The 23,463-nt window shown below is 47.1% G+C and overlaps 2 protein-coding genes across 2 annotated transcripts; one reads left to right on the forward strand and one right to left on the reverse strand.

Moving 5' to 3' along the window:
• Nucleotides 1-2,691: 2,691 nt before the first annotated feature.
• mettl25 (methyltransferase like 25) lies at nucleotides 2,692-19,062 on the reverse strand (the record flags this gene model as incomplete). Its single annotated transcript, XM_084447637.1, has 12 exons — nucleotides 2,692-2,987; nucleotides 7,642-7,713; nucleotides 8,238-8,312; nucleotides 8,944-9,037; nucleotides 9,402-9,475; nucleotides 10,104-10,133; nucleotides 10,234-10,331; nucleotides 16,920-17,067; nucleotides 17,380-18,015; nucleotides 18,128-18,234; nucleotides 18,504-18,672; nucleotides 18,835-19,062. 12 exons carry the CDS (start codon nucleotides 19,060-19,062, stop codon nucleotides 2,856-2,858), a joined length of 1,863 nt encoding a protein of 620 aa, XP_084303763.1. The 3' UTR covers nucleotides 2,692-2,855.
• A 248-nt stretch (nucleotides 19,063-19,310) lies between these two features.
• Nucleotides 19,311-23,202, forward strand: ccdc59 (coiled-coil domain containing 59). Its single transcript, XM_084448242.1, has 5 exons — nucleotides 19,311-19,551; nucleotides 19,874-20,023; nucleotides 20,499-20,904; nucleotides 21,626-21,734; nucleotides 21,854-23,202. Exons 1-5 carry the CDS (start codon nucleotides 19,398-19,400, stop codon nucleotides 22,016-22,018), a joined length of 984 nt encoding a protein of 327 aa, XP_084304368.1. The 5' UTR covers nucleotides 19,311-19,397; the 3' UTR covers nucleotides 22,019-23,202.
• The last annotated feature ends 261 nt before the right edge of the window (nucleotides 23,203-23,463 follow it).

A 23,463-nucleotide genomic window follows, 5' to 3' on the forward strand; every position in this document is an offset into this window, starting at 1 on the left:
GACTCTGATGTGTAACATGGAGCATACATGTCCATAACAAAGCACCAGAGCCAAACTTCCATCAACTTCACAGAACACATCACATTATACATAACATTATATGTGATTGGAGGGTGTGATGGTCGCCAGCATTAGTTCTGTCTCTCTTGGCATCCTCTGCGAGGGGTTTTGGCCAGGCGTGTCCCAAAACGCCCTGTTTGCCCTCCTGACAATGAAAACGTGAAAATGCAGTGATTGCATTCAGATGGAAGTCATCATGACACATAGGTGATGTGTGTGTGTGTGTGTGTGAGAGAGAGAGAGAGAGAGAGAAAGAGAGATAGGTAGAGGAAGAAATGAAAAGAGACCGTATGGACATTTGTGTGTATGGATGTGGAATGTGTGTGAGGATAATGCCAGGACCGCTGATTTGTAAATGGCTTTTCCACCGCTGAGCTTCCTGTTTGGCCACTGGAACTAACGTGGCCCTGATGAAAGAATAAACGGATCCTCTCTCCTTCTCCCTCGCCCGCTCTCTCCCTTTCTTGTTTACTTGAGTGTAGTGGTGGTGGTATTTATTTATGTTGATGCTCTCTGATGGGAAATATGTCTCTTTAGTGTTTGCTTCCACTTTCATCAGTTTCATTTATTATTAAGTCTTTTAATGACATTATTAATTCACACGATAACAGGTGCAAAGTTTACTGGGTTTTTATTTACTGCATATCATTTAGCCCATGCATAAACAGCTATTGTTAGGCTACGTTGACAGTTATAATGAAAGACAAATTATGTAATGCTGAAAAAAACATGGGTTTTCACCCATGGAAGGGAAATAAGACTATCCACTTCCCTCCCTGGCTCACATGTGAAACTCTCAGATACCAGAACAGAATAAGCATCCTGACATCCAATGCAGGTGAATAGGAAGGAACCAAGAAAAGATTTTTCAAGTGAAAAAGGCGACAGCTCTTTGTGTCCGTTGTTTTGCCAGGCGGTTAAAATGGACGCCCACATGTTCAGACGGTGGCCCTCAAGATTTCCTCTCACTCCTACCTGGAAATGAACAGATGCCGGAAGCAAGGGCTAGCCATGCCTTATCCCTCATCCAAAAAGCTATTTTGGTCTAAGTGCATCCCTTTCCTTCACCATGTCCTGAACCTTTTTCCTCTTTCCGATGAAATGTGGTCAGGAAATCATTCAAATTCTCAATAGTGTCTTTCCCTAAGACTTTTTTCTATTATACAGAAGTGTGTGTGTATTTGAGTGCGAGTGATTGAGAGTGTGAATGCATTTGTAAGAGCGTAGGCTACATAAAGCGCTTCTGTCGCAAGTGTTCGTGTGTGTGTACGGCATACAGATGTCTGTGCGTGCGAGGCCGGGGTGTGTGCACACGTGTACCGCATGTGCGTGCAAAACAGACGGATATGACAGGTCAACAGGACATGACTCACAAGCACCACAGAAACCCTCACATTATTTACACCCCAAAATGGCCACATACACATCTTGAAGTCCTTGGTCCGGGGGCGTCTCGGTCTGGCACTAAGCGCCAAAGTGTCAATGTTGTGTGCGGACGAGGACCTTAACACAGTACAGCCCCACCAGAAGCCTTCTCCATCTGTCTTTACTGAGGTAAAAATAAAGGCATTGGACGGTTACATGCTGTTTTAGAACAGTACCGATGACAGAGGTATGAATGCAGATGGGGCTGGAGGAAGCAGCAACAGTAACGGATGATGGCGATGACGGTGACGGAGGAAGTGACCGTGCGTCGGCGAGGACAACGGAAAGCTCCTTCACTTCCTTTCCTCATCATCGTCTCACGTTCACTCCTGGAAGGTGTCGGAGAAAAAACGGTCTTCTCGGTTTCTGTTGCTCATGATGGGTTTCATCATGGAAAGGTTATGACCGATACAGTATAACTTGAAGTGTTGGCTTATTATATCCCGCATGAGCATACCTTATTCAATTTCATAATTTCAAGCACCCCCATTATATGCTCCAGAGCTATAATGGACTGTGTAACAGTAATGTTAATCACTTATTGGATTCTGGCCTTGTTTTCTCTGCTTTCTGTCAAGTTTATATGCAATTTCCACTACCCCGATTCATGGCCGTACAGTGCAAAGCTTTCTCTATGAAAGATGGAAGGACGGAATGATTTATTCAATGATGGAAACGACAGAGGAAAGAGTGAACGCCGCTAAAAGGGGTCGAGGGCGCCCCTTGCCCCTCACGCTGCTCTGTAGCCCCCCCGCCCTCCTTTTTTTTTTTTTTTTTTTTTAGTACCACGGTGATGGGGTTTCCAGATCTGCCTGTCAGGGGTAGGATAGGCTAATGGAGAGAAAAACTCAATCATACCATTCCCCACACCCCATAACCGGTCCCGAAAGCAATTGTTTTCTCATGAACCACTCTCAAATAAGACTAAATAAGAAAATCAATAAAAGAGAGAGAAAAAAAGAGAGAGATGTTTTTTCCAGGTGTTTGTAATGTTTGTTCCTCTTGGGAGAGAGAGTGCAGAGTGGGGACACGACAGGAACATTCTTTCTTTTTTTCAAAGCAATCTTTTATTATGGACATAAAGTCGGGAGAGAGTGCAGGCACCCAAAACACAGCTTCCAACAGCCTGTTTGCATATAATGATATAAAAACCAAATGGTTTTTAAAAAAGAACAAAGAAACAAAAAAACAAAAGGGTAGCACAGTACGTATTTACACTTATCATAAATAAGTGACAAAATCCAATAAAATAATGTTCCCTTGGAGTTCATTAGAGCAAGCATTACTGAGACATTAACGTGTACTTGAAAATAGTTCCTACACAAACGCTTGATAGATACAAAGTTAAAACAGTCCAGTAAGACACAGTGCTACTGAATGCCAAATCTAAGAAGCGCGGTTTCCAGAACTATCCCAGGTGTCTTCACTCCCACAACGCCATAACATCTTGGCGACAGCACCGGATCAAAGAGTTGCACCAGAGCGGAGAACGACACATCCTCCTGCCAAGACGCGCCGATACACACACACACACAGACACACACACACACACACACACACACACACAAGTGCGTGCGTCAAAGAAACAAGATCCCCCTGCTAGTAGACACTGCTGAGCGCCTTTGAACAAAGCGCAGAAGCCCTCTGATGAAAACTGTTCTCCCTGATAAAAAATTGTTCTAATGATTCCCAAGAGGAAGAACATCTGTGCAAATATTGTGTTAGGTGTCTCTGCACCAAAAAACCCCATCATGTATGTATGGACAGTCTGCTGCCTCTGTTGAGCAACGGCCAGCTCGTTCAGCAGGCCTGAGCTGTTGTTCACAGACACAAACACGTCACGGTCCAGCTTGTACAACCTGTCAGCCTCAAAATGAGAACATTATCAGCCTTACGATAAGTTTCTGCTAAATATTTCTTATTGGGGGAGGTGTATTTGCACTCAACCCCATTTCGGTCAAAGTCGACGGTTCACACACACAGCTAGCTCGTCATAATCACTCAAATCAAAGATTAGCCCGACGTTCTTGGCTGGGGATCTGCGGTGTCCATTTACAGCTTCATTTCTAATTAGCCGACCCCCCAAAAAAATTCCCAACGGTTTGAACAAAAACTCTTACAGCTTCCGCTCAAATTTCTCCCGACTAAAGTAGCTGTCATCAAGGACATTTGACCTGTCGCTAAGCCCTTTTAAAGTCTGGTACGACCAAACCATTGAGCGCTATAGATAAATATACAGTTGAGTAATCGGAACAGGGCCTACTATGTTATGTGACCGTTGAGTAAACTCTTAAATAGAAACGATTTTATACGAAACCTGAATCTATCCTTTATCCGCATGTTGTTTGCCAAGACTTTGACATTTAGACATGGGCATAGGGATCGCTTAGCATCATGCCGTGACTGTCAACACAGGGGGTCTTAAGGGGGTTTAATGTTCAAAGCGTATTGGGTACATCTGAACCTTGGAAGAAGGTGAGAATACCTTGAGTGTGGATGGAAGTAGGACACACACACACACATGCGCACGCACGCACACACACACTGGTTCTGCTCTGAAGCAAGCAGACTACGGTAATTATGAGGAAATTAAAAGAGAAGTGTTTCATATTTTGGGTTTGGAGTTTGTAGAGAGATCCCACATCTGGCGTCAGACCGTGGGATGGAAAAGGGATGAGAGAGAGAGAGAGAGAGAGAGAGGGTGGAGGAGAGAGGGGTGGAGAAGAGGGGGGTGGAGAAGAGGGGGTGGAGGAGAGTGGGTAGAGGAGAGAGGGTAGAGGAGAGAGGGGTGGAGGAGAGGGGGGTGGAGGAGAGAGGGGTGGAGGAGAGAGGGTAGAGGAGAGAGGGTAGAGGAGAGAGGGGTGGAGGAGAGGGGGGTGGAGGAGAGAGGGGTGGAGGAGAGAGGGTAGAGGAGAGGGGGGTAGAGGAGAGGGGGGTGGAGGAGAGAGGGTAGAGGAGAGAGGGTGGAGGAGAGAGGGGTGGAGGAGAGAGGGTAGAGGAGAGAGGGTGGAGGAGAGAGGGGTGGAGGAGAGAGGGTAGAGGAGAGAGGGTAGAGGAGAGAGGGTAGAGGAGAGAGGGGTGGAGGAGAGAGGGTAGAGGAGAGAGGGTAGAGGAGAGAGGGGTGGAGGAGAGAGGGGTAGAGGAGAGAGGGGTGGAGGAGAGAGGGGTAGAGGAGAGAGGGGTGGAGGAGAGAGGGTAGAGGAGAGGGGGGTGGAGGAGAGGGGGGTAGAGGAGAGAGGGGTGGAGGAGAGAGGGTAGAGGAGAGAGGGTAGAGGAGAGGGGGGTGGAGGAGAGAGGGGTGGAGGAGAGAGGGTAGAGGAGAGAGGGGTGGAGGAGAGAGGGTAGAGGAGAGAGGGGTGGAGGAGAGGGGGGTAGAGGAGAGGGGGGTGGAGGAGAGAGGGTAGAGGAGAGAGGGTGGAGGAGAGAGGGGTGGAGGAGAGAGGGTAGAGGAGAGAGGGTGGAGGAGAGAGGGGTGGAGGAGAGAGGGTAGAGGAGAGAGGGTAGAGGAGAGGGTAGAGGAGAGTGGGTGGAGGAGAGAGGGTAGAGGAGAGGGTGGAGAGGAGAGAGGGGTGGAGGAGAGAGGGGTAGAGGATAGAGGGTAGAGGAGAGGGGGGTAGAGGAGAGAGGGTAGAGGAGAGAGGGGTGGAGGAGAGAGGGTGGAGGAGAGGGGGGTGGAGGAGAGAGGGGTGGAGGAGAGAGGGGTAGAGGAGAGAGGGGTGGAGGAGAGAGGGGTAGAGGAGAGAGGGGTGGAGGAGAGAGGGTAGAGGAGAGGGGGGTGGAGGAGAGGGGGGTAGAGGAGAGAGGGGTGGAGGAGAGAGGGTAGAGGAGAGAGGGTAGAGGAGAGGGGGGTGGAGGAGAGAGGGGTGGAGGAGAGAGGGTAGAGGAGAGAGGGGTGGAGGAGAGAGGGTAGAGGAGAGGGGGGTGGAGGAGAGAGGGGTGGAGGAGAGAGGGTAGAGGAGAGAGGGTGGAGGAGAGAGGGGTGGAGGAGAGAGGGTAGAGGAGAGAGGGTAGAGGAGAGGGTAGAGGAGAGTGGGTGGAGGAGAGAGGGGTGGAGGAAAGGGTGGAGAGGAGAGAGGGGTGGAGGAGAGAGGGGTAGAGGAGAGAGGGTGGAGGAGAGGGGGGTGGAGGAGAGAGGGTAGAGGAGAGGGGGGTGGAGGAGAGAGGGGTGGAGGAGAGAGGGGTGGAGGAGAGAGGGGTAGAGGAGAGAGGGGTGGAGGAGAGAGGGTAGAGGAGAGGGGGGTGGAGGAGAGGGGGGTGGAGGAGAGAGGGGTGGAGGAGAGAGGGTAGAGGAGAGAGGGTAGAGGAGAGAGGGGTAGAGGATAGAGGGGTGGAGGAGAGGGGGGTGGAGGAGAGAGGGTAGAGGAGAGAGGGGTGGAGGAGAGGGGGGTGGAGGAGAGAGGGTAGAGGAGAGGGGGGTGGAGGAGAGAGGGTAGAGGAGAGAGGGGTAGAGGAGAGAGGGTAGAGGAGAGAGGGTAGAGGAGAGAGGGTAGAGGAGAGGGGGGTGGAGGAGAGAGGGTAGAGGAGAGAGGGTAGAGGAGAGAGGGGTAGAGGAGAGAGGGGTAGAGGAGAGGGGGGTGGAGGAGAGGGGGTAGAGGAGAGAGGGTAGAGGAGAGAGGGTGGAGGAGAGAGGGTAGAGGAGAGAGGGTAGAGGAGAGGGGGGTGGAGGAGAGAGGGGTGGAGGAGAGAGGGCTGGAGGAGAGGGGGTAGAGGAGAGAGGGTGGAGGAGAGGGGGTAGAGGAGAGAGGGGTGGAGGAGAGAGGGGTGGAGGAGAGAGGGTAGAGGAGAGAGGGTAGAGGAGAGAGGGGTGGAGGAGAGAGGGTAGAGGAGAGAGGGTAGAGGAGAGAGGGGTGGAGGAGAGGGGGTAGAGGAGAGGGGGGTGGAGGAGAGAGGGTAGAGGAGAGAGGGTAGAGGAGAGGGGGGTGGAGGAGAGAGGGGTAGAGGAGAGAGGGGTGGAGGAGAGAGGGGTAGAGGAGAGAGGGTAGAGGAGAGAGGGGTGGAGGAGAGAGGGGTGGAGGAGAGAGGGTAGAGGAGAGAGGGTAGAGGAGAGGGCAGTGGAGGAGAGAGGGTAGAGGAGAGGGTAGAGGAGAGAGGGTAGAGGAGAGAGGGTAGAGGAGAGAGGGTAGAGGAGAGAGGGGTGGAGGAGAGAGGGGTGGAGGAGAGAGGGTGGAGGAGAGAGGGGTAGAGGAGAGAGGGTAGAGGAGAGAGGGGTGGAGGAGAGAGGGGTGGAGGAGAGAGGGTAGAGGAGAGAGGGTAGAGGAGAGGGCAGTGGAGGAGAGAGGGTAGAGGAGAGGGTAGAGGAGAGAGGGTAGAGGAGAGAGGGTAGAGGAGAGAGGGTGGAGGAGAGAGGGTAGAGGAGAGAGGGTAGAGGAGAGAGGGGTGGAGGAGAGAGGGGTGGAGGAGAGAGGGTAGAGGAGAGAGGGTAGAGGAGAGAGGGGTAGAGGAGAGGGGGGTGGAGGAGAGGGGGTAGAGGAGAGGGGGGTGGAGGAGAGAAGGTAGAGGAGAGAGGGTAGAGGAGAGAGGGGTGGAGGAGAGAGGGGTGGAGGAGAGAGGGTAGAGGAGAGAGGGGTAGAGGAGAGAGGGTAGAGGAGAGAGGGTAGAGGAGAGAGGGTAGAGGAGAGAGGGGTGGAGGAGAGAGGGTGGAGGAGAGAGGGGTGGAGGAGAGGGTGGAGAGGAGAGAGGGGTGGAGGAGAGAGGGGTGGAGGACAGGGTAGAGGAGAGAGGGTAGAGGAGAGAGGGTGGAGGAGAGAGGGTAGAGGAGAGAGGGGTGGAGGAGAGGGGGGTGGAGGAGAGAGGGGTAGAGGAGAGAGGGTGGAGGAGAGAGGGTAGAGGAGAGAGGGGTAGAGGAGAGAGGGTAGAGGAGAGAGGGGTAGAGGAGAGAGGGTAGAGGAGAGAGGGGTAGAGGAGAGAGGGTAGAGGAGAGAGGGTAGAGGAGAGAGGGTAGAGGAGAGAGGGTAGAGGGGAGAGGGTAGAGGAGAGAGGGGTGGAGGAGAGGGGGGTGGAGGAGAGAGGGTAGAGGAGAGAGGGGTGGAGGAGAGGGGGGTGGAGGAGAGAGGGGTAGAGGAGAGAAGGTAGAGGAGAGAGGGGTGGAGGAGAGAGGGGTGGAAGAGAGAGGGTAGAGGAGAGGGGGGTGGAGGGGTACAAAGTAGAATGCTTTACCTGTTCCTTCAGATAGCAGAGGCGGTCGAGGAGTAAAAAGCCCTCAATACAGGGCGCCAAAGTCACCTTTAGCTGGGGACAGCACACAGATGAGGGTTAGCGTAGCTTGAAATCAAACCGAGTGCAAGCATACTCTACCTTATGTATAGGCAGTATGACCACAGCTGCATTGCAACATACTGTAGCCTATTGTAAGTCGCTGTGGATAAAAGTGTCTGCTAAATGACTAAAGTGTAATATAAAATGTAAACAAACATCTTCAGATCAAGTAGGCTCTAGTTCCCACTGTCTGTTCCAGTTGTATTAGCCGGTCTGAGGACAGTGAGGATTGGACTTGATGGCTTTCAACTGGACAGTATTAGCTCTCAATTTACAGAAGGTCCATTCACATGAAGTAAGTTAGCTTATTCAAGTCATGTTGTGGTTGTGTCAGTGTAAACCAAACCTAATGAGGTGTAATAACTATATCCACAATACATAGAGCAGGACAAAAATGGCCTCCGGGTAAGCATTCCCAGTGAGAAACCATTTATTTAGAGTAATACTACACTACACTAATACAGTAGTCCTAATAAGGTAATACTGTAGCAGCCCACCATATTGAAGGCTTGCATCTCACACATCCTGGGTCTGTAGGCGTCATGGTAATCCTGGATGACACTGGCGGAGAGCTGAGAGAGAGAGAGAGAGAGAGAGAGAGAGAGAGAGAGAGAGAGAGAGGGTGGGTTTATGCCCCCAGGTGATATGTGAGTAGCATGAAAGAGCTAACACAAACCACTGAGCATGTCTAGTCGCAGGCTCTGTCTGCAACAGAGCAGACAGGGAATCCTCATTCATACAGCATCATCATCATCTCAGTGGAGCCGTAGGAGACATATCCTTATCCCTGCACTCGCTGATCGTTTAGAATGCCTTATCCACATTCCCCCACTCTGAAACGTCAGAAGGGATTCAGAGCAGGTATCACCAGTGACAAACTGTACATTCAGATTATTATTATTATTACAGATTATATTCATAATGTTTATAAAATCGCTTTATGTCCCTGTGACATGAAGCCAATTTCAAGAAAGGATTTTAGGTAGCATGATCATCTCTTTTGTGAGTTGGACTGCATAGGGAAAAACAAAATGTCTATTCTTTCTTATAAAGCGGAATTGGATATTTTGATATCAAGATGCGCTTTTTAGAAATGATTCCAAATAAGGATCAGCATAAACCCATGTTTATTTTCCACTGGATTGGACTCAATCAAAAATATTATTGCCAATATCTGGAACATTCCAATGTTCCAGAACTGACCTTCGATTCATCCAGTTCCAGCCTCCTCAGTGCTCTCTGGACGTAGTCCACAAACGAGCTGGCTTTGGAGTAGATGTTTCCTACTCGCTTCTCACTGTAGAGGACAAACACACGTACACACACACACACACAAAAAAACACACGTACACACACGCACACACACGGCCGTCTTCACTCAAAACGGTACTTTCAGCCCCTGAAATCTCTCATGCTGAAAGCAGCCCCCCGCTGTATTAAGTCACAGTGGTCTGATTCTGCCTCATGCCCCAATCAGCTCAGCTCAAACATCTAGATCAACTCAGCTCAAACATCTAGAAGTGTCCTTCTCTCCTATTGTCCCAGCAGGGACGTCTCTCCACTCGTCTCTTAGACCGAGAGGGTAAGAGGGCGCTTAATGGACCTCCCCACTTGTGTTTTCGACAAGAGGGGTCTTCAAAAATGAATGGATGGGAGCCCACCTTTTGAATGCGCTGTAATGGTCCCTTAAAATCACATGCAGGACCGCCCTGTAGAAGAGGGACTCCATTTGAATCTGTAAAATAGCCCCAAAACACAAATATCCCTTTGTCATTTTGATTTCAAATCTTTTTTGAGACATTATTTCTTTTTCTGCCAGTGGTTGGGTCGAGCTTCAGACGCAATGAGAATTTCCACGACAATCTTGATGCCAAATACGCAATCAGGCCCTTTTCTTAGGATCGAGATCCAGTTCAAACATGCTATCCCTCTCACTGTGATTACATTAATATTCATACACATTCTTCATTAATGGCCAGGCTGGTATCATGTATCGGTTTTGGCCTGACACAGCAGTCAACATCTTGACTAGCCTATGTGTTGTTGTAGTAAATCAGTTCTTTTAAGCAGTTCCCATGAAGAAATATGGGCAGAGTTTGCTGTAATGAATCTGTTAAGACTAGGTATGGAATGTCGTCTATAGCAACAGGATCTCAGGATTTAAGGGAAGCTACATATGCCCAGTTTTAAGATGCTAATAAGTCGATTGATCAGCTTTGATTAACTTTGATGGGTGTAGAACAAGACATGTGGTGTGTATTGAACATGCTATTAAATGATATCATGGTCATAGTGAACTTGTAAATCAGTGTGAATACTGATGTGTACATCCTTTCATGTTCTGATGACAGGACTGGACTTACCCCTTGACCCACAGCAACTCTCTCCAAAGCCTATAACAGAAAAGATTGAAGAACATCACTGCTCTTGTGATAGCTCTTGAATTCAATGTAGATGTAGAAAGGCTATGTGGCTGTAGTGAGGAAGACGTACCAAGCATGCTGACATCCTGGCGTTTCTACCACAGAACCAGGACTGCTCTCTCAGGTACTGGCTCATAGGGAACCCACACACACTGCTCGCTGGGCACTCTGATCAAAGAATACATTACACACACACATACACACACGTTAAGACACATGTGCATGTGACATGAGTGAGCACACACGCACACTGATTTTCACACCAGCTGCGTCTTGACAAACGGTTTGTGTTGTGTTTTTCAGCCAAGGGAAGTGTTGAAAGCAACTACTATCAAGCTGCCACCCTTTCTTTGCCATATCCTAAAAAGGGTGAACCACAAGGCCACAGAAGTCCAAAGGGAGAGGGTACACTGAAACATGACTACTATTCAGTGGGGTTCAACCAGGGCCTCCGGAACTAGCTTTGAAGTCCCCTCAAAAACCAAAGAGCACAATAGCGCCCAACGCTAACCCATTAGCCTTCGTGCTACAGCCCCCTTCTGTTCAACACATGTTAGCGGGGACAGGACCTCTGAGGCGATTGACGTGGACAGGCTTCTCTTGAGTTTGAAGGCTAGCTTACAGTATTCAGACAAGACTGTTTACACCAGCTAGCATGCTATCACAATCTCTCTCATACTACTAAGTCCTTTGTCTCCACGGCTGATCTGTCCACTTCCTGGTCTTCCCAACACTCCCAAGTGTTTTTAATACTGCGCCATTGCTGGCGACCAAGCGTCTGTTTGGTCCACATCATTTATTTTTAAAATTTATAACTGTCAGGGAAATCATTTGTGGGTGTAACATTAAATCCTCTTGGAGTACAGAATGAGTATTATAGTATAGTGAGGCTAGTTTTTAGTATCATTTCATATGACACATCTGAATGGATAACTTCCTGCAAACTCCATCATACACTTCTCAACTCCTTCGTGGGTTTGGTCCCTGCAGTATTTAGGGTGAGGTAGTCCACCGCAGGAGTTGGCCCGCATCCCAGAATGCACTGCAGGGCCCAGAGAGAGGGGAATCGTGCGAACGACCGCTGGCACTCCTCGACTGTTTTCAATCAAGCGCTCTGATGTCATAACGGCGCTCCACTCTGCCGACGCTCAACGCCGGGCCACTCCTGTTTCACAGGTCGCGGCATTAACAGAGAAGCCCGGGTGGGACGCAGCTCTCTTAACAGAGAAGCCCGGGTAGGACGCAGCTCTCTTAACAGAGAAGCCCGGGTGGGACGCAGCTCTCTTAACAGAGAAGCCCGGGTAGGACGCAGCTCTCTTAACAGAGAAGCCCGGGTAGGACGCAGCTCTCTTAACAGAGAAGCCCGGGTAGGACGCAGCTCTCTTAACAGAGAAGCCCGGGTAGGACGCAGCTCTCTTAACAGAGAAGCCCGGGTAGGACGCAGCTCTCTTAACAGAGAAGCCCGGGTAGGACGCAGCTCTCTTAACAGAGAAGCCCGGGTAGGACGCAGCTCTCTTAACAGAGAAGGCCCGGGTAGGACGCAGCTCTCTTAACAGAGAAGCCCATGTAGGACGCAGCTCTCTTAACAGAGAAGCCCGGGTAGGACGCAGCTCTCTTAACAGAGAAGCCCGGGTAGGACGCAGCTCTCTTAACAGAGAAGGCCGGGTAGGACGCAGCTCTCTTAACAGAGAAGCCAGGGTGGGACGCAGCTCTCTTAACAGAGAAGCCCGGGTAGGACGCAGCTCTCGAACCTCTGCAAAGGCTCTATTGTTAAATCACTCAAGACGCCGTCATTCTAGACAAAGGGACACGTGCATTTCATAGGCTACATCACGAGGAAAAGCAGTAAACGGCGAGATTATAGCCATGCCATAGGAAGGGGAGACTGTTTACATTCTGGCTCGACTGGTCAGGTCTGTAGTCAGTGTGTCTGTTTGAAACCACATTGACAGCGATGACAGAAGTACATGATCTGGCTTCTTCCGGCAAAAAAACGAAGATAATGTATTACTTGATCACACGGGGGAAGGCCGAAAAAGCATTGTTAATTTAGAGCAGACCTTCTCAACTCAAGTAGGCTACCTAAGGAAGAACATCCTGGGCTGCTGCTATCTGTTTCAACTCGGAGTAGGCTACGTCTACTTAATTCAGCTACTCAGCATACCATAACCCTTGAATCACAAGCGTTAGAGCTGAACTAGCGCAACACATATCTCGGCTTAATTACGCAAAAGAACCAGAGTTGAGGTTCTTCTGAAACACTGATACAGAATTACAATGACTTATGGCCCGGTACTTATATTGATTCAGAGTCGGCTAGCTGAGAAACCCCCTCTTATGGATCTATCTAACATATGACGCTGGAAAACATTTCGTATAAATAATTTCCAAATCCACTCTAAATGAAAAAGGTCGAAAATATCACATTTTCAGATCTTTTTAAACTGTTATCCTGAGACTATAAATCTACCCAATGGTTCTAACAGTGTCCCTCGTCTTTCCATAAGGGGATCTGTATTGGCGGTTGGCTGCGCAGGCTACTCCTGCACACGATGGTAATCGGCAATGGCCTGCAAATATACTATTGTCATCGTGTATGTATCCAACGGCACACGACTGGGCCCGCCGGAAAGGAATCCGTCCCCCGGGCTGAAAGAGAGTGACAGGGTAGATGTGTGTATGTGACAGAGCTATGGTTAGCATTAAACTACGGAGGGTGTGTGTGTGGGAGGCGGGGGGAGGGTTGTGGAAGTGTCACAGGACCTCTCCGAGGAAGGACGGCGCAGGAAAGAGGGAGAGATGAGTGAGCGATGATGAAAGAGATAGAGATGGAGGGATGGAGAAAGGACGAGAGAGAGAGACATACACACACGCAAGCACAGCAGGCAGTTCGAGACTTAAGAGTTTGGCTCTGGTTGAAGCTACAATATATGATGGGAACCATATGTGCACAAGAGAAGTGTGGTCTGTGTGTGTGTGAGGGGAGTGGTGATCTTAGGCGTTACTACGTCTCCTTGTCTATCTATACGCCATGCCTGGAGACTAAACCTGTCCTGTGGGAACCCAGGCAGGACACTCACTCCTTTAGCCCATCTGATCGATCACCAACAAGGTAGTGAATCACAAGAGACTCTGCTAATCGTGAGCCTACGTACTGAAAGGGTACATAAGTCACACCAGCACGGGATTCGTCTTTGAATAGGCTGTATTGGCCTATAGCAGTGACACTAAACAATGTGAATAATCGTCACATCAAGATAAACCAGAGTACTCGTGGCATGGATGTATTAATTAAACTGGATACAGCCACTCCATTCACTGGCCGCTATCAACAATGAAGCCCTATTGAACCGCGCCATCTTGGCAAATTTGTAGTCATTTGACTATTTCCGGTGACTTTTGACTTGCGCAGTTGTGCTTTTCTGGCCTTCCGGTGACTTTTGACTTGCGCAGTTGAGCTTCTCTGGCCGACGCGCGTCCACGAAAAAGTTCACATTTATCTGAAATGTAGACGCACGTTCCCGGCTCTCTCGGCTCTCCCCGCTTTGATTTAGCAATGAAAACCGGCTTGCATATTAACCTGTTTTGTCAAATATATCAATTGGAGAAATTATTTTTTCATCCAGGCATCTTAGTTTTAACAGGTTAAATATAATTGAACATGTTTTGTTTGCTAGTAGATGGTATTCATTCCGTTCGCGATAACGTTATTGCAGCCAGGCTAAATTCCTCCAGGGAGCCAGTGACCGGCGAGTTGAAGAGCTTCACTCCCCGCCAGCAGGAGCTCTGGCCGCGGCTACCGCATCTCGGATAACCCGCTGAGTTCCTGGCTGCTATTTCACACTCGCCCTTGATCAATCCCAATACCGATCCATGGTAATAATGAATCAATCGTTCAGATCAGATCGGCAGTGCTGCATGCATGTTACAACATCATTGTTAGCTTTATTAACAATAACCATAGCCTACATTTATCTCTCTAACGTTAGGCTATCCATCTTACACCAGTCGGCCATTCGATAGCTGGAAGCGGTCAACGCCAACGTTGACTGAAAACACCCAAACTCAGTGTATCGTTTCATCTTCATGCTACACATCAACTCCTTTACATTGTATGTGAATAAATTCCTGTTATTCTAAAAATATCCCATTTCTGTCCATTCCTGGAAAAGGCTAATAATTGCTGTCAAATGATCACTCCAGTTTATCACCGTATCCCACTACCATTTCAACTATGCACAGGAGATTGTCTTATATATATATATGTGTGTGTATGGAGCAATTGTTTTTAATGTCCGACTTTTGTCTGTGCTGTTCAGTAAATGTGCATCTGTCCTAATTTATTGTAGCCTATCTACTACACAACATGCATTCATACATTTATGAATCTTCCGCGGCGTGATCATTTCCAAACCAAATTGCGGGGGGGGGGGGGGGCATTAAAAGCATTACAAATTAGACATTAAAAGCATTAAAACGAAATGTGAAACAGCATGACAACATACATATTCCTTGATTATTTGTATGCTGTGTTGTCCCGTCTGAGTTTGTCCTGTTCGTGATTGGGCTCGTGTTCCCACTCGATAGGCTTGCACCTTGACGTTGGTGAGTGGGCTTTAAACCAAGACGGGCTGTATGTGTATGTGTGTATGTATGTGGTTTGTGTGTCATATTCTATTATTGAAATGTAATAACAGAAACAGTGTGCCTCCTCTTATCCTCACAGCTCAAGCCATTTTTAGGAGACCAGTTCACACCTCAACCAGACCTGCTGCTGTTTAGGACCTGCTTTAAGCCCTTTTTTGTGGTGTCCGTTTTCTGTGTTCTGTGTCAAGTAAGCCAACCCACCTTCAATGCAGTGTAGCCTCCACATTTGAATGGTTACAGCAGTCTTGTCGTCTACAAGCAACAGTCTCTGGCTTTGCATGGCAATTTATGTAGTATCATCCGAGTTCTACAAATGCTGTACTTTTTTGTACTGTAAGTAACCCCTCAATTATTCAATTTTACTGGGGAGCAGTGACCATAGCCTACTTGCCAACCCTCCTGACTTCCGCGGGAGATTCATAAATTTGAACTAGGTTGTGTAGTAGATAGGCTACAATAAATTAGGACAGATGCACATTTACTGAACAGCACAGACAAAAGTCGGACATTAAAAACAATTGCTCCATACACACATATATATATATATATATATATATATAATGTTTCACATTTCGTTTTAATGCTTTTAATGTCTAATTTGTAATGCTTTTAATGCCCCCCCCCGCAATTTGGTTTGGAAATGCTCCCTATTTCTGAGGTCCCAAGGTTGGTGAGTATGGCAAGCTATAAGCTATTAATACAAGCATACCGCTCAAAAAGGGCTTAATACATACAACAAACTGATCAGGCTAATCATTTTTTAATGAAAATGACCACAAGACAACCTCCTGTGCATAGTTGAAATGGTAGTGGGATACGGTGATAAACTGGAGTGATCATTTGACAGCAATTATTAGCCTTTTCCAGGAATGGACAGAAATGGGATATTTTTAGAATAACAGGAATTTATTCACATACAATGTAAAGGAGTTGATGTGTAGCATGAAGATGAAACGATACACTGAGTTTGGGTGTTTTCAGTCAACGTTGGCGTTGACCGCTTCCAGCTATCGAATGGCCGACTGGTGTAAGATGGATAGCCTAACGTTAGAGAGATAAATGTAGGCTATGGTTATGTTAATACAGCTAACAATGATGTTGTAACATGCATGTAGCACTGCCGATCTGATCTGAACGATTGATTCATTATTACCATGGATCGGTATTGGGATTGATCAAGGGCGAGTGTGAAATAGCAGCCACGAACTCAGCGGGTTTTCCGAGATGCGGTAGCCGCGGCCAGAGCTCCTGCTGGCGGGGAGTGAAGCTCTTCAACTCGCCGGTCACTGGCTCCCTGGAGGAATTTAGCCTGGCTGCAATAACGTTATCGCGAACGGAATGAATACCATCTACTAGCAAACAAAACATGTTCAATTATATTTAACCTGTTAAAACTAAGATGCCAGGATCAAAAAATAATTTCTCCAATTGATATATTTGACAAAAACAGGTTAATATGCAAGCCGGTTTTCATTGCTAAATCAAAGCGGGGAGAGCCGAGAGAGCCGGGAACGCGCGTCTACATTTCAGATAAATGTGAACTTTTTCGTGGACGCGCGTCGGCCAGAGAAGCTCAACTGCGCAAGTCAAAAGTCACCGGAAATAGCCAAGTGACTACAAATCTAGCCAAGATGGCGCGGTTCAATAGGCCTTCACTTTAGATTTCGAATCCTGGGGGCTTGGGACTCGTGGACACCGATGGGAAGACTCTTGGGTTTTGTGCGTGGAGGGTGATTGGCCCGTGCAGATAGAGGGCTGTGCTGGGAGTCTGATTCGGCCTCTGATTGGTCGCTGACCGCAGCTTTACACTTTTCAAGTATCCTGCATTCGTGCGAGATGTCGGTAGCATATGTGGCACGTAAGGTGCGATTTAAGCCACTTGGGACTTTTCTTCCATGTTAACTCTCACTTCTCGGAGTTGGCTAGCTACAGTCTTCCTCTCTTCTGGGCAGGATGAGGTTTTCATTTAGAAAGGTATGCGACAGGCTCCGCCCCTTATGCCCATGCTTTGAGGCGTTTGACTCCATGTGAAGAGGTCTGGATCAGGCCGGGGAATGCGGTCGCCAGCCTGTTCCCCCCTCGCCCCCCCCCCCCGACGCGCGTCATTACCCTGTCTGCCGGGATCGTGCTCTTCAGAGAGGAGGTGGTAGCAGCAGCCCACGCTGCACACAGACAGGAGCTCCCGCTTGGCCACGAACATGCGCAGCGTGCTGGGAGCCAGGTCTCCGCACGTGTGCAGGCCAACCATGACCGCCTCCTGAGGTTTGGAAGAGAGGGGGGGGGGGGGTGTGGAGATGAATTGATGAGATCCTGAGAAGCTGGCAGCGGCACTTATAGCCCTAACTGATATGAGGCTAACATACAGGGAAGCAGAATGATCTGAGGTGTTCAATTGCCATTTAGCAAGTATTTTGAACAACTTGAATATCACTGTAAAAATGCAGCTTGATGTAGGCAAGGTCATGTTATTAATTTCCTCGTACAGTGTAGCCTAATTCGACGGAGTGAATCGTTTCCTCACTTCCTCATGGCCTTAGGCTAATTAACCGAATTCAAGAGTGTCGCTCACCTCAAGCTCAGCGATGATCTCCCGCAGCTCTGTCTCCGCGGTAACGTAGGAGGTCAAAGGTGAGTAGAGGCTGCTGTCACTGTTGTTGACCCTGTTCTGGGCCTTCCTCTCCAGGTTCTCCCTCTTCCTCCTCTCCCTCTCCTCCGCGGTCAGCTGGCTGGGAGGGACCCGGGGGGACACGGGCTCCACCGCGTCCACAGACAGTGCACTGATGAAGGGATCCCCTGGTTCAGGGTCTAGGGTGTCTGCTTTGTCCTCTACGGTGGGAGAGGCGAGTGGTGGTGATGTCACTTCCTCTTCCTCGCCCCGTGACGTCACAGTGTCTTCGTGTAGTTCTGTTTTGTCACACTCTGCGTCTTGATTTTCTTCATCCTCTGCACGCTCAACCTTGTCGAACTTATTTCCGTCACTTTTACTCGGTGTAATATCGTCCAAACCTGCAGGGGGCACCACTCTCAGAGTCCTGCCTTTAATAGTGTGTTTCTGGTAAGCCCTGGAGTATTTCTTCATCTTCCTGTTTCTCTCCTGGGCGCCGTGGGTGTTGGTGCTGGAGGAGTCGATGCCGTACACTCGGAGGCCGTAGCGCAGAGACAGAAAGGAGCACAGGTAGCCCTTCCCTGAGCCCACGTCAATCACCTGGGAAATGTAGTTTGACAGTTCAGAAAAGCAGTCAAATTCTGGTTTGGCCCCATACATCAGTGGATATCAAGTTCGGGTTTAGGTTCAAAATATGTTGTCTCTCTCTCACCTGTCTGACCCCGCAGCGTTCGGCTAAACGAGCCACCACCTCCGACATGGCCCGAACCTCGTGGGACTTCTTAGAGTTCATAAACTCATCAGGCTCCATCACAGAACCTGGAACAGTCGGTATATGAACACGTCGGCGTAACCGGTGTCTGATGCAGTCGTTCAGACAGCGACAGAGAACGCATCTGAATTCAAAGTGAAACTGCAGAGAATAGCCTATATGTGGAGTGAAACCATGAAACGCCTTAACCCTATGCACATTCTGTATGCAGTTGACTCACTGCGCAAGACAAATTCCCTCTAAGCCATCTCAGATCAGAATCAGATAAAAACACACTCCCTCTTGTTTTTGGAATAGACTGAGTGACCATCATTACCTTCCTCTAGGGGTGAGCCATGATCCAGGTCTCTGAGGGACAGCAGTAGCTCGTTCCTAGATAAACACAGCCCCAGGCCAGGCAGGGAGTGAGCCTTGGCAGCCTCCAACAGTTCAGCAACATCCACCAACCGCTTAGAGTCATCACAGAAACCAAATGTTGTCTTGGTCTCATCTGCAAGAGAGCATTACATTTATAATGTTTCTGATAACAAACATTTAAGGTTTATGCATTTTCTATAAGTGTCTTTAATTAAATAAGAAATGACCACTAACTTGTTATATTTGAATATATGTGAACAGCAGCACACAATTTATGGAATAAACGTTACAGTACCTCTACCACTTAAATAGTCTTCTGGCGCCCTCTTCTGGACACTGTCCGAAATGATCGCTGACAGGACCTCCACTGGTGGCACAGCCATGAATTGATCCCATACATTACGAGTGTAAAATTCCACAGTGTGTGCATTGGCGATGCTCAGCGAAACGGAGAGAAAGCGTTTTACTTCGTCTAACTTACTCCGAATCACTTCGAGTGAATTCAAAGGAGATGCCATTAAAGCTCTCTAAACGTGGATGTGTGCTCTCTGTGATCATCGAGGACTTCTACTGCACACTCAGACATTAGTAGTTGCAACCAAAGGATGGTCATTTTCTGGTCCACTCGAGGAGGCCATGTTGGGTGTACCAAAAAACACTGAACACTACGGAAGAGCGCAACAACACGATGGTCTCTCTCTCGTACGATTGCTCTTGTATCGATGGTTCGTGTCTTATTCTTATCTGAACGTCATCACAATGCGACACTAAGGAAGCGCATGCTTTATCAGCGTGGAATTGTAAACATTTATTTAATTCCACGGATAACGTTACTTTATTTAAATTCAGTCCAATGACAACTGTAAATCAGAATATGAACAACAAAGGCAAATTTGCGAGGAATAGTGGCAAGGACAGACAAGCAAACACGCGACCAGGTGTTCTTGACAAACCAAATAGGAAATGGGTCCCCGAGCATAAAGTATTGGATGGAAGTGCTGGCGAAGGTAACGTCAGCCTATTTAGCTAGCTGGCTTTCTAGCAGTTTACACTGCCAGGTCAAGGAAGTCTAGATAGACAATCCAGATGGATTACTTGGTGTAAAATTCAAAATGTGATCCTAATAGTTATAATATGCAGTGAGCATGAGCAAGCTGTCAGGTTGTTACTACTTGAGCTATATCTAGCTAGAGTTAGGCCCATCGGGTAGCCTACATGAATCATGACCTGCAGTTGTATTTTTATTGGTTCACTAATGTCTTGAGATGCACAGCAACGAAGGTGGCTACGATATTAGCCAGTTTTTGATTAATCCTTTTCAATTAACAGGTCAGGGAGGTTCTGCCTTCAAGGACAAAGGCAAATTTGCGAGGAATGGTGGCAAATATAATCAAGCAAACCAGCGACCTGGGGGTGTCAACAAACAGAAAAGGAAATGGGTCCACGAGAATAAATTATTTGAAGGAAGTGTTGGAGAAGGTAACTAACTTGGCTAGCTAGCTTTCTAGCTGCTTACACTGTTACACTGCCAAGTCAATGATGTCTAGATAGACGAACCAGATGAATGAAGTGGCCTAAACTGTAAAATATAATCAGATATAATCAAAGTGTCTTTTTTATCCTGTACGGTGACCTTGAGTGACCTGAAAGGCGCCTTATAGATAAAATGTATTATTATTATTAATATTATTATTATTATTAGTAGTAGTAGTAGTAATATTCATAATATGCAGTGAGACATTTGACAAAGCTTAGATTGTTAGCTATATTTCATGTAGGCAGTCTAGTGTGCTAGTAGTATTACTGTTAACTTGCTATAGATTGGTTAATACAGGGTCATTGCTTACACATGACCTGAAGTTGTATTGGCATTGGTTCACCAAGTCTTGTGATGCAGAACAACCAAGATGGCTACAATATTAGCCAGTCATTGATGAATCTCTTCCATTAACAGGTCAGGGTTTTGCATTCAAGAGAAAGCAAAAAGTGCAACACGAGTACAACAAATTGCTACGAAAGGAGAGAAGGAAACATGCAGCGGTCAGAACCTTTTACAGAGACGAGTACCCCGACCACCTGAGCCACCTGTACAAGGCCGAGGCTGAGAAACTCTACGACGAAGCTCGGATGAGCCGTATAAAGAGAACCCAGTGTAGAATGGGTGTTGTGGTAGAAGAGGTGCTAGAAGATGCTCCCGCAGAACAAGCTCTGTCTGCAGACACGGTAGCAGAGCCTGGCGTTCCCACAGAGCAGCCTGACCCTTCCACTCAACAGCCGGTAGCTGAGCCTGACGGCACCCCAGACCAGACTGACTCTGCCACGCGACAGCCAGAACCCTCGTCGGCTTCTGGCGCTTACAGGTAAGCCTACAGCACACGCTGGGTAGACTGCACATAGGATCATACACTAACACTTCACCAGGATCATACACTAACACTTCATACACTAACACTTCACCAGGATATTACACTAACACTTCACCAGGATATTACACTAATACATGATACACTAACACTTCACCAGGATCATACACTAACACTTCATACACTAACACTTCACCAGGATATTACACTAATACATGATACACTAACACTTCACCAGGATCATACACTAACACACACACTAACACTTCACCAGGATCATACACTAACACTTCGCCCCAACCCCCTCAGTCAGTATACTAATAAGCAGAAATCAGGTTAATTGTTATTCTAATAAGCAGAATTCAGGTTAATCATTGCTCTAATATGCATAAATCAGGTTAATCGTTGCTCTAATAAGCAGAAAGACATCGTCACTGAACGATTTGAAGTTGCCTGGTCTACCTCCTTCTTGACGTCCTAAATAAAATCTATTCTGAGGGTAGGGGTGCATTTGCAGTACGTTTTGTGCTGCTGTAGTCATTGTGTCAAATGCATTTGAAATACTTTGTAGTCGGTATTCAGTGACGTGTGGATGAGTGATGCAGAGCCTTCTGGATGTGTGTCAAGAACATTAACTGTGAAGTCATTGTGGGTCTTAATGATGCGGGTGTGTTAATGATGCGGGTGTGTTAATGATGCGGGTGTGTTATCTTCCTAGTCTCCCCTTGAGCAACCGTCAAAAGAAGAAGCTGCTGAAAAAGACTTCCTTTCAGAAGACAAAGGAGGAGTTTGAGAGCATCATAGAAAAACGCGCAAAGAAGAAAGAGGTGAAATAGACCTATCCTAAAATCAATAAATCCTATCTTGCACTGCACTGGCCTTATACCAGTTCCAGACATGGAAAAGTGTTTTAACTGCTTTCTATGTGCTCATGTTCACTTTTTAGGAATTCTTGAAGGACAAGCAACAGAGAGAAGAGGCCATTCAGAAGTACAAACAGAAGAAGAAGGAGACCTTTAAGGTGCTGAACACAAAGACCAAGAAAGGGCAGCCCAACCTAAACGTACAGATGGAATACCTGCTTCAGAAGATACAAGAGACTGGGAAATAACCAAAAGATGTTGAAAATAAGTAATGAGTAATAAGCCAAACTGGACCGCAGATTAAGTTTCACACAGACCTGTGGAGCTACAGTATTACAATATTTATACTGTGTTTTACCCCTGCTCACACAGGCTGGGGTTGAGCCTCAGGTCCCAGAGCTTGGTGTCAAGTCTGGGGGGGTATGTCACCTGTAGTCAACAAACAGCATCCTTCACTGTCACATGATTACAACTAACTTGATGTTTTTCCATCAGTGGGATCCTACCAGGTCATAGTAGCCTGTACAGGTCATCTAGCTGTAGTAGCCTACTTGGCCATAACTGCCACACAAACAGAACTCCTTTGAACAAGAATGGAATCATTTAGTTTAATACTGTATCTTAATATTAATTAAAATACATTTACTTTCACCACTATGTCATCATGCTTGATCCAATTATTTTTTTCTTTTGACATAGTTGTAGAGTTGAAAGGTGATTATGGAAACGATGAACCAAAGTGCATTCTCAAGGTTTTAGAGGTTAAGTAGTATGCTGACTTGGATTGTATTTCAAAACAAATCAAACTTGATTTATATAGAGCATTCCATACACAGGGCCGACACAATGCACTATATCAATTGGACGCTTACTATTTCATGCAGGCAGAGGAACATTTACATTAGTGTGTAAAAAGCACATAACAGTTCTGAACATCCAGACACCATGGAAGAAATATTAATTCAAGGTCCAATAATGACTCTACAAACCAACAAAAAACGTATATTTGAGAACAGAAGGTTCTGTCACATTAACTAATTTGATACACAAAGCACCATTATAATGACCGTTCTGGGTGAGTTGACTAATGTAGCCAGTAGCCTATTGTAATGACATTAACATAAATGAGGAAACATAAATTCATTAATTAATACAGGCCTAGACTACTGTAAAATCCTGCAATACTGATATTTTCACAAATTTGTACCCCCCAATATGACCAAAAAAGATCGAGAGTTTAACATGTTTTTGAAAGATTTTTCAAGATGCCCACCCACATCCATTGTATGACCTAAACAGTGGTAGAGCAATTATCAGACTTTCTCAAAAGTGCTAGTTTTGTCAACGTTTTTATCTGAACCATTGTATATGATCATAAGTAACCTTAAAACAGGGCTAAACATGCATTTTCCCTTTACTACTCCTTTAAGTATGTGTGTAAACAGCTGTGCTGTGAATGAACAGAAGAGAAATTGGGAGGGTAATTGCTCGTGTTTGAGTTTGTCCAGATGACAGGTGAGAGTATCAAAACACTGATGTGTGCCTGTCTGTCTGTCTGCCTGGTTATCTGTGTCAATAAACAGGAAGGATTATTCATTTTAACTCCATTCCTCTGTTCTCTTTATTATGTTGGAGACTGTATCCATCTGTGGGTTCACTTTCAAACTAACACTTCTGAAGATAGAAACCAGAT

This window comes from Borostomias antarcticus, assembly GCF_949987555.1.
Source record: "Borostomias antarcticus genome assembly, chromosome: 13".
NCBI lineage: Eukaryota > Metazoa > Chordata > Actinopteri > Stomiiformes > Stomiidae > Borostomias > Borostomias antarcticus.